This window comes from Sceloporus undulatus, chromosome 2, assembly GCF_019175285.1.
Source record: "Sceloporus undulatus isolate JIND9_A2432 ecotype Alabama chromosome 2, SceUnd_v1.1, whole genome shotgun sequence".
NCBI lineage: Eukaryota > Metazoa > Chordata > Lepidosauria > Squamata > Phrynosomatidae > Sceloporus > Sceloporus undulatus.
In genome coordinates this window covers 69,927,222-69,941,026 of record NC_056523.1, presented here as the reverse complement: position 1 = coordinate 69,941,026, position 13,805 = coordinate 69,927,222, and the positions used below count along the sequence as shown (strand labels likewise).

Sequence of the window (13,805 nt, the reverse complement as noted above, 5' to 3'; positions counted from 1 at the left end):
GGTTTTGGGGCCAAAATTATGGATTTTGATATGACCCATGGATAAGTTGAGGGTAAAATTTAGGGATATATAACAAAGGATCTGAAGGATGACTGAAAGGAAAACAGTGCCAAAAAACTTATGAAGTTCCAGCAGACATATAACTATTTGTGTTCACATTAAAGGTCAGATGGATGAGATAACAGAAGGGGATCACTGCTTCCAGGACAGATTACACTCTTGTCTTTCACCAGGGGAAGGTTCCTTCTTTTAATAAGCGTTAAAGTACAGCACTTACATTGACCTGTGGATAAAATGACTCAGGTTTTTTGGGCCAATTTTTTTGACTATAGTTTCTAGGCTACATATAGTGAGACCTCACCATCCTCAGGTTTGCTATCTGTGGACTTGAGCATCCGCAGGCCGTGAGCTCCACTGTCCCTAATGGTGCATCACACTATTAGGGACAACAGGACTTGAGGTGCCATGTTTTTTCATATCCATGAGGAGGTCTGTAACAGCTCCCCTGTGGATATGAAGGTCTAACTGTACAGTAGTTCAAGAAACCCACTGCCTGTTCTGGGTTAGTTGAAAAGAGGAGGAAAAAAACTAGAGCCAGGTGCCATCAGCTGCACTGTGCCTCTAAGGACACCAACCCAACGGCTCACTATTGCTTCTCTATCACAGTAAACAAACTAATTTTAGCAATCTGAAGAGCAGTCTGCTTTGAGCACACATTACATCATATAAATTTATTCCTTGTGGTTGTTCACCTGAAAAAAGTGAATTATAATTTTGAAACTGCCTACCTGAGTGGTATTGTATCTACTCATTATATTGAAGCTGCTATTGCTATGTTAATTTATGAAACAGTGCTTTTTAAAAACAGAACATTCCTTGGAAAAATAAAGCAGTGGCGCATTCATCACTCTGTATCGCTGGATTTTAGATTCAAAGAATCTGGCCTGCAAATAATCTTTGCTATTTTAATCTTGCAACCTTCATTCGTTTCCAAAGCATTACTTTTTAATGTATCGTGCAGAGGCCAACTAGCTAGTACTGTTCACTGCCTTGCAATGTGGATATTTCATCTCTAAAAGCACCAACTCACTTCAGATACACAAGGTCCTTGGAGTATGTTAATGGAAACCTTATAATTTAGTCCACAATTTAATTTCAGTATCACAGTTAACTAATGGTAAAATGTAAAAAATAATTCCCTGCATTGTGACTGTATTCCTATACAGCACACCATTATTTAATAGCATCAAAGAGTTGGAAGAGACCGCATGGGCCATCCAGTCCAACCCCATTCTGCCATGCAGGATCTCTCAATCAAAGCATCCCTGACAGATGGCCATCCAGACTCTGCTTAAAGACCTCCAAGGAAGGAGAATCCATTGCACTCCGAGGAAGGAGTGCATTCCACTGTCAAACAGCCCTGACTGTCAGGAAGTTCCTCCTAATATTGAGATGGAATCTCTTTTCCTTCAGCTTGCATCCATTGCTCTGGTTCCTGTTCTCTGGAGCAGCAGAAAACAAGCTTGCTCCCTCCTCAATATGACATCCCTTCAAATATTTGAACAGGGCTATCATATCACCTCTTACTCTTCTTTTCTCCAGGCTAAACATCCCCAGCTCCCTGAGTTGTTCCTCATAGGGCAAGGTTTCCAGACCTTTCACCATTTTAGTCGCCCTCCTCTGGACACATGGCTCCAATTTGTCAACACCCTTTTTGTGTAGTAAGTCTGGTGGAAATGACCTTACTTCTAAATAGAAACGAACAGGATTTGCTATTAATTTCACCCGTGGTCCCTCTTGCCTGAGCAGAAAGCTATTTGTTATCAGGGGCTGTGGCAACATGGCAAAGCTTCAAACTCCAAGGGCTGCGGAGTGAATGCCTGACCAAACATGTTGAACAAGTCTGGCAGTGTTTGGGGCACATGGTTTTCTTGTAAACGTCAGACTTAGGCTCATCCCTGCATGGACCTTTCTCACGTTCAGCTGCTGCCTGTCTTCATCTGACATGAGCCTTCCTTCTTCTTTCCCAGGGCCAGGGCTTGAACTAGACCAGCATCTGGGTCGGTGGAGGGAGCATTTCAGCTCCTCGCCTGCACTTGGCTGGGGATTCAGGCAGCAAAGCCTAATAAAGCACACTCCAACTCCCAGAATTCCATAGCCTTGAGCCAAGACACATTTAAAGTGCTGCCAAACCGGGTTATTCCTCCAGTATGGACGCAGCCCTACTGTCTTCCTTTCCTTCTGTTAGTTTATTTGTTTATTTACCGTGCACCAGCTTTTTCATCTCGTGGTATCTGGCCCAGAGGTAGCTCCTGGTATCGATGCCTTCGACGGGGCTTCCTAAAGGGGGAGAAGCTGATGCTGGTGCTCCTGCACGACCGGCTCGGCCTCCTACAGACGAGGGCGGCTGGGAATACCTGGCAGCGGGCTGGTGCTGGTGGGTCTTTGGCGGACCCCCGACGCCGACGCCTCCTTTCCCTGGGCTGGAGACGGCGGCCACCAGCTGGAAGGAGGCTGCTCCGCCGCCCTTCCACACGCCGCTGCCCGCCGCCTTGAGCCCCGCGGCAGCCATGGCTTCTCACAGTAGCCGCGCGTCTCCGCTGGCTACTACCCCATCGCCGCAGACTGCCCCCTCCCCCCGAGAGAGCTCCGCTCTCCTCCGTTGCCAATGCCTGACTGAGGCGTGTCTCTCCTGGCCGCCAGCTCCCCTCAGGAGCGCTCAGCCAATGGGAACGCGAGCCGAGCAAAGCCAGCCAATCACTGGCGCCACAGCGAGGTGGGTGGGAGGGGCTTCTCCTAGCGCGCGAGCAGCCGCCCCCCGCCGCCCCTTGGGAGGTGTAGTCTTTTGGGGGCTCCTAGAATTAGAGGTGGTTAATGGCGCCCCTGAGGATGAGGCACTCCACTGCTCTGTCCTCCTTTCCCAGGACACGTCCTACATTTCAGCCTCCTGTCCGAGAATGTCCTCCATTCTGAGCGTGGCTAAGAAGCAGGGATTTATCCAAAGATAGCATCATCATAATAATATTTATTTATTTATTTATGTATTTATTTATACATACTGTGCTCTTCATCCAAAAGGCTATCAGAGCGGCTTACAAATCGTTAATTGGACATTTCCCTGCCCTCAGGCTTACAATCTAAAGAGACAAGGCACAAAAGGGGAAGGGGGGGAGAAGGGGGAAAGGCCATCAGATCAACTGCACCCAGGCCATGAAGGACTTAATTACCAATCTGTTAACAGCAGCAAGGCTAATTATAGCAAAAAACAGTGGAAACATCAGGGAGATCTGCCAATACAAGATTGGTGTAAAGAAATGCGGCAAACGGCGATTAACGTTAACGTGTGGAATCAAGGTTGTGTTTTTAAAAGGGGAATAATGTAGAGAAATTATTTTGAAGCAATGTGGAAAATATTAGTACAGTATCTTCAGCACTCTCACATCGTAACATTCCCAGAAACCTCCTTCTATGCCTCATTAGAGGCATTTAAACATTTGTGTACATGTCATGCGTCTTCTTCAAGCGGCTTGACGACTTACGCCGACACCCTGAGTTTCATGAGGTTTTCTTAGGCAAGGATTACTCAGGTGTTTTTATTTCCCCAGATCCTTATTCTGAAATTTAGCCCTCAGCATATGGGAATAACTGGTGGCCTCCCACTGAAATGCTGACAGGGCTGGCTATTCAGTTTCCAAGATCAGATGGGATCTGGTGCCTCTGAGGACATGGACTCATCTATTTTATCTGCTTGCTTTTCATTTAGCTTTGGCCCACAGTTCAAAGAATAATAAGTTCAGTTCTTCGTGCCGTTTGTCTTTAGGCCGTTTGTGGTTGTGGTATTTCCTGCCCCAAGACCGCAGTCCACCATTGTTTCACGGACAGATTTATGGCACCATGATCAGGATTTAAAGCAGGTTGTAATTTACCACATTGCAATTAGCTCCATCCATTGTTGTTTTTCTAGTCTGCCTCAAGAGCTGGGTTTTAATAGAAGAAACCATTGCCTCAGAGAAGGCAATTGCAAACCACTCAGGGAACCAATCTGGCCAAGAAAACACCTGAGGGCCACCGTAAGTGGGAAATGCCTTGAAGGCACACAACAGACAGACAGCCTCAGCTCCATGCATTCAAAGAGATGCTTTAGAAAGAAATTCTGTGCCCAGTATCTAGAGAGATCTTGTGGCATCTCTGAGACGAAAGAAAGAAAGAAAGAAGTTGTCAGCATGAGCTTTGTAGGCATATGCATCTGAGGAAGCAGACTTGAGTCTAGGAAAGCCCATGCTGCCAATTTCTCTCTTTCAATTAGTCTCTCCACATACTGCGCCCAGGCAGTTCAGTAACCAGCCCAATGAGTAACTGTGTTTGGCTACTCTTGGAGGCAATGAAAGAAGAAGGCCCGGGATGGCTGTCTCTACAGCCAGTGGTTCCCAACTTTTGGGCCTCCAGATGTTTTGGACTTCAGTTCCCAGAAGTCCCAGTCAATATGCTCATTGTTCAGGAATGCTGGGAGTTGAAGTTTCAAAAAGATCTAGAGGGCCAAAGGTTGAGAACCACTGCAGCGCTTCTCGTTGTATAGCTGCGTTAGTCCGGAAAAACAATACGCAAAGGCATTTGCTCTGCTCCGCTCTGGGCCCCACAACAAACTCCAACTCCCAGAATTCCATAGTCTTGAGCCACACAACGAAGCAGTGCCAAACCCCACAAAGAAGAGCAGGAGCAGCCTCACGACGAGAGCCCTCCCGCCGAGACCACGCCTCCAGCGCAGTAGCCAATCAAATCAGGTTGTTTCCGTGACGCAAGGGCTGGGTGGGCGGGGCAACGGCTTCTCCCGTGGCGCCTGGGTCGGCGGTGGCTGTTCTCCGTTTGTCTTCCCCTTTAACCTTTTCTGAGGTGAGGAGGGGGGAGGTGGGCTCGCGCCCTCTTTGGCGGCCCGTGATTGGCTGAATTCGGAAACCCCGAGTAAGGGAGGGGCTGAGAGTGAGTGGCCGCCGTTATTATGAGCGTTGAGCGCCAGGAGTAATTTGGGGGGGAGGACAGAGGATCCCTCTGCCTTTCAGTCTCCCTGAATAAGGCCTTCTAGGGGCTTTGTATGTGTGAACTCTAAACTTGGGAAACCAGGGCCACACACACACACACACACACTCACACTCACACTCTAAGCCTGGGAAATCAGGGCCAAAGCAGGTATTACTATGGTATTACTATGTCAAATATATATACAAATACACACACACACACACACACACACTCTAAGGGTTTTACTATGTAAGTAGTAGGTATTACTATGTCAAAAATACACACACACACACATATACACATACACAAATACACACACACACACACTCTAAGCCTGAGAAACCAGGGCCAAAGTGGGTATTACTATGTCTATACACACACACACACACAAATATACTCTAAGCCTGGGAAACCAGGGCCAAAGTGGGTATGACACAGCAATACCCCCGTTGGCCCTGGTTTCCCAGGCTTAGAGTACTGAACTGGACCAGAGAGCTATATTCTATCTAGTCTTTACCCATGAGAGCTAGCTAACATGCTGGTGGTGACTGGTAAGGGGAGCTTATCTGCTCTCCCCTTGCCTTTCTATTTTGCTGTTCCTGCTTGCAAAGCAGGGATCTTGAAGGAACTATTCACTTTGCCTGTTGAAGGCAGGCACACACAGCTACACAGCTGGGCTAGCATCTCAGGTCCAAGTTGGCCAGAGGTCCTCCTCCTTTTCCAGGACATGCCCTCCATTCCATTCTTCTTTCCGGGAGGAATCCTCCATTTGGAGCACGACTGAGTTCCAAAACACACTGTAGAGATAATCCAGTTTGAAACCGCTTTAACTGCCCTGGTTCGATGCTAGGGAGTTCTGGGAACTGTAGCTCTGTGAGACATTTAGCTTTCTCTGTCAGAGAGCTCTGGTGCCACAAGATTGCAGTTCCCAAGATTGCCAGGACAGTTAAAGCTGCCTGAAACTGGATTATTTCTGCAGTGTGTTTTGGACCTGTGTAGCTGTGTGTGCCTGCCTTCGACATGTGTGTTTTATGAACACATTCTGCAAATAGTTAAAAGTGTGCCCCTTGAGAATTGTAAAGATACTGGTTTCTTTTTAGATAGCGTCAGAGAGTCGGAAGAGGCCTCGTGGGCCCTCCTCAATGCAAGAGCTCCAGCTATGGTCCAAAACACTCTGTAGAAATAATCCAGTTTGAGACTGCTTTAACTGCCCTGGCTCAGTGCTAGGGAATCCTGGGAGTTGTAGTTTATTGTGGCACCAGAGTTCTCTGACAGAGAAGACTAAATGTCCCACAAAACTACAGTTCCCAAAATCCCCTAGCAGTGAGTCAGAGCAGCTAAAGTGGTCTGAAACTGGATTATTTCTGGTGTTTTGGAGCTAAAGCATTCCCAGCAGGTAGCTGTCTAGCCTCTTAAAAATACTTTAGGTCTCGGTGGGCTTTTAATTGTGATTAAACATTTTAATATTTTGTCATAGTCTCCAACTATTCCAATGACTATCTGGACTATTCCATATTATCTTGTTATTGTCAGTCACTGACCTTATTTGTTGTGTTGTTTTGGCAGAATATGATGATGTTATATACCTTAAGTTGACTCTTGATTATCATAGGTTTTGTGGCAAAATTTTCAGTTCAAGTTTGCCATTGCATTCCTCTTAATGCTAAATATGATTTATATCCAAGACCACCCAGCAGGTTTCCATGGCTGAGCTGGAATCTGAGCACTGGTCTCCAGAGTCCTACTCCAACACTCAGGAATATATGTCCCATACTGTACAGTAGGCCCTTAATATCCGTTGGGGTTTGGTTCCAGGACTCCCCCTGTGGATAACAAAATCTGTGGATGCTGAAGTTCCAATAAATACAATGGCATAGTAAAATGGTTCCCCTTATATAAAATGGCAAGGTTTATTTTTTTTGGGAATATATTTTGAATATTTTCAAGCTGTGGATTGCTGAATCTGTGCATAGAAAGTTTGTGGATAAGGAGAGCCAACTGTATCCATAGGCAAATTTGGAATGTCACCAGAGTGCATCTCTGAGGTAAGATGCATATATCTAAAATTAAAGAGATGTAACCTAGAGGATGCTGAAATATCCTAAAGGTACCAGATCTTGTTTAATCCTGGAAGCTAAGCAGGGCCAACTCTGGTTAGTACTTGGATGGGAGTCTATGAATACCAGATGCTTGTAGTCTATATTTCAGAGAAAGGAACTGACAAAACCACCTCTTGAGTATTCCTTGATTCAGAAAGCCCTATGAAATTCATAGGATCAATGTAAGTCAACAGGCACCTTGGCATGTACACACATAGCATCTAGAGGTACCAGGGACATATTGTAACTGCGACTGTGAAACTAGTTAGCTCAGTCTAAAAATGTAGGAATGTCTGTTCTCTAAAAGCAAATGGGCAGTTCAGTACCAGGGACGAGGACAAAAAAAGAAGGCAGTTTTTCTGACCATAATTGGAACAATCGAAGACCATGGCAATCATATACTCAATAGTGTTGGCTAGCTACTCTTAACTGTTTCTCCCCCTCCAGGATCAGCTTCCCTCTTGTACAAGAATCCTAAAGTCCTCTTAAAATGCTCATCAGGCATAAAATAAAGCGGCTATTGTATATGGTGCCTGGAAAGCAGCGCTTTGGTGTTTATAGATTTCTCCCTTTCTTCTTTGTCCTTGGAGGTGCTATGGAATGGTTTATGATCAATGTTCGTATTGGCACAGAGACTTTTTGTAAGTATTGTAAGAAATATGCCTTGACTTGTTTTCTCCAGTATTTTACAATGTTGTTAAAATGGTTACACTTGTTCTTCACTTTAATTCTTGCTTTTAAAAGGAGTATAAAATTGATAAAATAATATCTGAAGAAACAACTTGTTTCTTCATTCTTTTAAGACATCTTTTGTTAAACGAGTGAAATAGGAAAGGTAATGAGCAACCACTTTAAGTGCATGGTTCAAACATCTTCATGGTAAATGTTATCAAGCATCAATGAGCCCTCTAGCAGAATCGGTTGGATTCAATTGCCCTTCCGGATTTTTAGAAAGGCATAATAAGTTTCAGTGAAAATGTCAGTGAATTTCAGGATTTTGACAAAATGGGTAAGATGGGCATCTTAGAAAGTGTTGGCACACAGCAATAGAAATTTCTGGGCACCTATGACATGAATTATCTCCCTCACTCTGATCACTGAGTAGGGAATTCATGTTTAGATTTTTCAAGCAGAGGTCAATGTTCTCTGTGAACAAACTCATCACCTTCAGCCAATAGGCTTTTCTGAACTAGGTTTCCCCACTTTTGAAGAAGTGCTCTGTCCCTATGAAGCCAAAAACACCCTCCATTTCAGGGAGAGATTGCAATCAGTTCAAATGACCTCACATCAATTGAGAGGTCTCACACTAAGCAAAATCTAATGAGTCTTTGAAATAGATGGGAAAACCTATTAGGGTTGACAGAGCATACTTAATCCTTTAGACTGGAAGAACCTGACTTCAATATTTATTCACCTGCTGCCACAGTATTGTTGTAAATATGATTGTCTGCATGAATTCAATTGATTATCCCAAACCTGAACCATGTACAAATGGAAGCTAGCTGTCTAAATAACCTACTTTATATTTATTTAGAGGAAACTTCCTCACAGCATCTTCAGAAATTATTACAAAATGTTTTACAGATGATGTTTACCGCAGAAAGAAGTCGGAGAGACAGCATGAAAGTTTGGAAGAAAGATGAACTTCACCCTTTATGGCTATATGATATGAACTTTGGAGTGCTAAATCCTACAAGACTTCCATTGAGTTAAATGTATTATTATTAATAATAAATAATAATAAAATTTTATTTGTATTCTGCCTCTCCCAGAGGATAAATCCCACAAATTGTTCTCCAGGCTGACTATATCTCATCCTGTGGAATGCATTTTTGCAACTAGGCCTGGCAACAGAAAGTGATACTGCTCTCTCTGGTTTGACTAGAATTACTTAGGAGATAAAGATGATGACAACTGGTTACTTACAAGGTACTTTAGAAACAGTAACTGTTAACCGAGACATTTACTTCTTGGTTTATTTATTCATCACTTTGTAAAAATAAGCTGTTTATGCAACCACCACTTACTATATTGTTTCTATAATTAAAGAGAACACTTTTGTCATGACATTGTGTGGTTTGGATGTATCCCAACAGTTGGCAGAAGAGACTGGACTCCCCCACCCCCAGCTTTGCTGCAGCTTAGTCTTGAAATTCTAAGCCACTGTCTCAGGAAAAATTATCACAGGTCAACAGAGGACTTCCACACAATAGGATAGGACAATATGTTCCATAGAAGACACAATAGGCCGTGTAACAAAACCAAAATCATGCTGAAAAATTAATCTAGATTTCATTATTTACAAAAGAAATGATTTTGAGACACTGGGCACTGTTAAAATACCCTTTAAGAGTAAAAATGTAATTTAAGGTATCACTTAAAAAAATTTCCTCACTCCCAAAGAGAAAAATATAAAGTGAGTTGACACTGTCCTTCTGTCATAGGAAATATGTACACCTTGTTATGATTTCTTTACAGATGTCAAGATTTACCCCGGGGGGGGGGGGGAGATCTGTCGATCAAACCTGGTTAATCCAAATTGCAAACTATTTTTTTTTTAATTAAAAAGGCTCCAAAAGTCAAATTGATAGTACACGCAGATTGGCTAGTAATTACTTTACTCACTAGTGAGTACAACCAGGAGCAAAAATTAGGGATGGATTAACCAGGTCCAAAGGTATCTATGCTGAAAATGTAAACATGAACTTGAATATTATACACATTTGCTCTTTTAGAAAAGAAGGGGGAATAAGGAATAGACTATGAATTGCTAATTACTTCCAAACTGATTGAATTGATGCATTTCCCCACTTACCAGGGGCAACCATCTCCCATAATTTTATTTTAATATAGTATGTTACTATGTAAAACAATAATGGGATCAAATGGCCAAAATAAGACATGGTTTGTTTTTCAGTTCATCTATTTAGTTACACTTCAGTCAACTAGTTGTGCAGTATTGGATTATAGCGATCAAATCTTAACCAATACATTACTGAAATGGTCTCTACACAGTCACATGATTTTGGAATAAATAACATTTAAAATAATTAGGACCAGCCTAATGGTCTAGGAGTGCTCTGCACTAGAAAGGCCTTTTATACAGTTCTGATTGTTTACTCCTGGACTATTAGGAGTTGTGAAGCTGCCTTAGACTTAAATGGCTGGGAAATACAATGCTGCAAATCATTCAGCACAGATCCTTCTGAAGTACACAACATCTGGGCCAAGGTGAGGCAACTGTCTTATCCTGTTCTTGACAAACATATTTTTTAAAAATAAATAAAAATAAATAAATTGTAGGTTCTTTGGTATAATTTTAGCAATACCTTAAAAAATGATTGTATTAGTAAAAGTCTATGGTGGCTCAAAGTACATTAAAAAAATAACACCTGCTGCCTACTTTTGACTTTTTTGAACGTTGCAGTATCTGAGGTAATTTACACTGGCCATGATCCACAAGAGCACTCATGCATTCACCTAAACAGTTCCCAGCACAGCCCAGTTTAGCATCGGGCATTGCTGCAAAGTCAGCTAAGACAACTCCCTGGGTAAAAATGAAGAAATGGGGATAGCAGCACTTCTGTAGTTTTTCAAATATAGCAAAGGGCCATACATTTGTACCAGACTGCAGAATGCTAAGGATGCAAAACATTTCCCTACATGTTGATCAAACTGTATTTTACATTAGTACCATATCAAAACACCTGAAATCTAAATGTTTTGCTTATACTTGCACAGGCCACATTTTGCTATCACAATGTACAGTAGAATTTGAAAAGATCCAGAGCCATCAAGTAAGTTCACATTTTCTGGATTTGCACTGAAATAAGTGCTGTGATATAACTATAACCAAAAAAACTTAACATTTCCAGAATAAACTTGTTTTTCTAGTGAATTGTTTACTGTCTGAAGTTATCAGAACAATACTTCATCTGATAACCTTGTAATTAAGCAAGGCATCTAAAACATGCCTTTTAATTCATTCATAGATGTTTTATCTTATTGGTTGGTACAATTCTTTTTAAATTCTTTCCTTGAATCCATGTTTGGTTTTTTAAAAAAATGTATTCTATCCCCAAGTCTCTCCAACATTTGTTACAATTCAAAGCTGTGGTTTCTCCCTAAAATTATACTTAACTTTACAAGTGAAGAATATGCTTGGAAGCCATTTCCTGAACAGAGGAAGGCTTTGAAACCAGGAAATTATACTATGTAATTAGGCAGAAAACCAGAAAATTACACAACTAAATGCAGGAACGAGAGGAAGTTTGTTTAAATGATTTTAAAAAAATTAAAGTACCTTAACTCTAGACATTTTATATGCTTAAAGGAATTACTCAGATTAGAGGTACCTTAAAACAATGACTCCACATGATTTGGATGTTTGTTGCTGTGTTCCTTTACGTCACTTGTGACTCATTCCAATTTATTATGGGGTTTTCTTGTCAAGTTTCTTCAGAGGGGGTTTGCCATTACATTCCTCTGAGGTTGAGAGTGTGTGACTTGGATTTAGAATTTATTTTAAAATTTAGATGACTTTCTCAACAAATAATGCATGATTAGGGTGCAACTCCACTACTGCCAACAACCTCATCAACTGTGTTGACATTAATGCAGTACAGCTACAGTTCTGGTTAACATTCTGGACAGATGGACTACAATACTTTCATGACAGAATATATGTATTTTTTTTTAAAAAAAAGCCAACTTATTAATCAGTGTGGAGTTACTAACAGAACATATATTTCAAGATGGTAACTATGCAAGTGTATGCCCTGCCACTTACCTTCAAAGATCACAGTAGTAAATTTGCAGTAATAACTTAAAGCTAAACAGAAAACCTTGTCCAGTTTTTCTTCCAGTGACAGAAATACCAAAGAATCCTAGATCTTGTTACTAATGACTTGAGGCGTTAATATACCCTGTCAAAAACTGAACCATGTTAGATATTAAAGTAGAAGAAATATTTTCATCTTTTATAATTATGTTTCCTCCAGAATCACCTCTCAGATAATCTGCTGTGATGATAAACTCAGGTCTCACTGTGGACAAATAAAGTAGATGCTGTACGCTCTCACGCAGCCGGTGTCTACTGCCAGCACTTACAACCTTTCATATTCGTAGAGCTCTTCGTATAGACCAGTCAGCAACACAAACCAGACTTGAAATTTGGAAAATGCCAAAAGATGGCCCGGTACTGCCTTGCTAAATAGTTCTTTTCTCTTACAACATTCTGTAACCCTTCGAATGACTGAATACTCAAGATCTGACATTTACCAGATTGATTCCATCCACTCCCTGCCCCAGTATATCATTTTAAGATCATTTGATGCATTTATCGGAAGTAACTACCATATAAACACAGGGATGTTCATGCTGCTAAGATGTAATGCAGAAGTATTTTTTCATTTCCCAAATAAACTGTAAATGTTCTTGCTACTTGAAAAACATTGATGGCCTCAGAACTTCCATGTGAAGAAAAAGGATGCAACTTTGTTTTCCTTTTATAACCAAGTATGAGATCATCTTCCAAGTCAAAGAACCATATGCACAAGTCTGTATATTTAAGAAAAGTCAACATAATATAACAAAAAGTGAAATATGCTTATTAAAAGTGTCCATATATAAAAAAAAACAATCTTGTAATGTACAGTAAGATGCAGTAAAAACAGTTTGCCCTCACCCACCAATAACTAAAACAGCTATTGTTCCACAAAAATTTTATATGTTGGTACTGAAAGGTTAAACATTTTCTATGTTGTATGCCTGACGAATATTAAGAGTATCTCTCAACATCAAGTCTCGAAGGCGCCATAGTGCATCTGCCATTGTGGTATGGGCTCCTTTGCTTTTCAACCAGTGTGTAGGAAGACGGCTCTCTTGTTCTTTTGAGAGATGGACATCACGTCTTCGCGCTGAAAGAATAAAAGTGACACAGTTATATAGTATCTTTACTTAAATAATTTCTATATAGTCATTAGGGATATAAATGTAGTACATTTAAAAATAAAAGCTGGATACAGACTTCAAAAGATTTCCATGAAGGAACTCTTCTTCTTTTTTGGGATACCTTAAATATTACTGGTGAAAAGGTAATGCTACCTAGTCTCCATCTACCCTGCAGTCCTCAGTGTGGCTTAGAGGCTCCCCAACACACCATAACAAAATTCCAAAGGCTGTAACAGACTACAGGAAGAATCAGCAAAGCTCAGTTGGCTTTCCTGTCCTTTATTTAGTGGGACTGAAGTCTGCATATACCACTCCTAAATCAAGAAATTGGACAGTCCTGCTAAACAACACATATAAACTTAAGAATCTGGTAGCAAATATAGAGACTATATATACTTACCTAGTTTTAAAAATGTTATATTATAGTGGGCAAAGTGGGCCAATTTTGTGGCTCCCAGGTTATAAATAAATAAATAAATATTAATGCTGATTTGGAAAGAATAGATATGATATGATAGTGCTATTTAAATATTTGAAGGGATGTCATATTGAGGAGGGAACAAGCTTGTTTTCTTCTGCTCCAGAGAACAGGACCCGGAACAATGGATGCAAGCTACAGGAAAAGAGATTCCACCTCAACATTAGGAGGAACTTCCTGACAGTAAGGGCTGTTCGACAGTGGAATGCACTCCCTCGGAGGGTGATAGAGTCTCCTTCCTTGGAGGTCTTTAAACAGAG

At 41.4% G+C, this 13,805-nt stretch overlaps 3 protein-coding genes across 10 annotated transcripts in view; 1 reads left to right on the top strand and 2 right to left on the bottom strand.

The window, feature by feature from the left end:
* The window catches only part of NT5DC2 (5'-nucleotidase domain containing 2), a 38,401-nt gene extending 35,739 nt beyond the window's left edge, over positions 1 to 2,662 (bottom strand). Inside the window, exon 1 of the mRNA XM_042453975.1 lies at positions 2,266 to 2,662. Within this exon, the coding sequence (XP_042309909.1) occupies positions 2,266 to 2,572 (307 nt within the window). The 5' untranslated portion in view covers positions 2,573 to 2,662. The remainder of the gene's footprint in view (positions 1 to 2,265) is intronic.
* A 2,146-nt stretch (positions 2,663 to 4,808) lies between these two features.
* SMIM4 (small integral membrane protein 4) lies at positions 4,809 to 9,182 on the top strand. Of its 2 annotated transcripts, none has more exons than XM_042453580.1 (3): positions 4,809 to 4,890; positions 7,563 to 7,756; positions 8,700 to 9,182. In XM_042453580.1, the coding sequence occupies exons 2-3, from the start codon at positions 7,606 to 7,608 to the stop codon at positions 8,756 to 8,758; spliced, it is 210 nt and encodes a 69-aa protein (XP_042309514.1). In that variant the 5' UTR covers positions 4,809 to 4,890; positions 7,563 to 7,605; the 3' UTR covers positions 8,759 to 9,182. The 2 variants fall into 2 exon arrangements, with proteins under 2 accessions (XP_042309514.1, XP_042309513.1); XM_042453579.1 differs by having other exon boundaries at positions 4,829 to 4,977.
* PBRM1 (polybromo 1) overlaps positions 8,700 to 13,805 on the bottom strand; it is an 85,445-nt gene continuing 80,339 nt past the window's right edge. For all 7 annotated transcript variants that reach the window (XM_042453568.1, XM_042453574.1, XM_042453570.1 and 4 more), the window contains one exon: positions 8,700 to 13,033. In XM_042453568.1, coding sequence (XP_042309502.1) covers positions 12,861 to 13,033 — 173 coding nt within the window. In that variant the 3' untranslated portion in view covers positions 8,700 to 12,860. The remainder of the gene's footprint in view (positions 13,034 to 13,805) is intronic.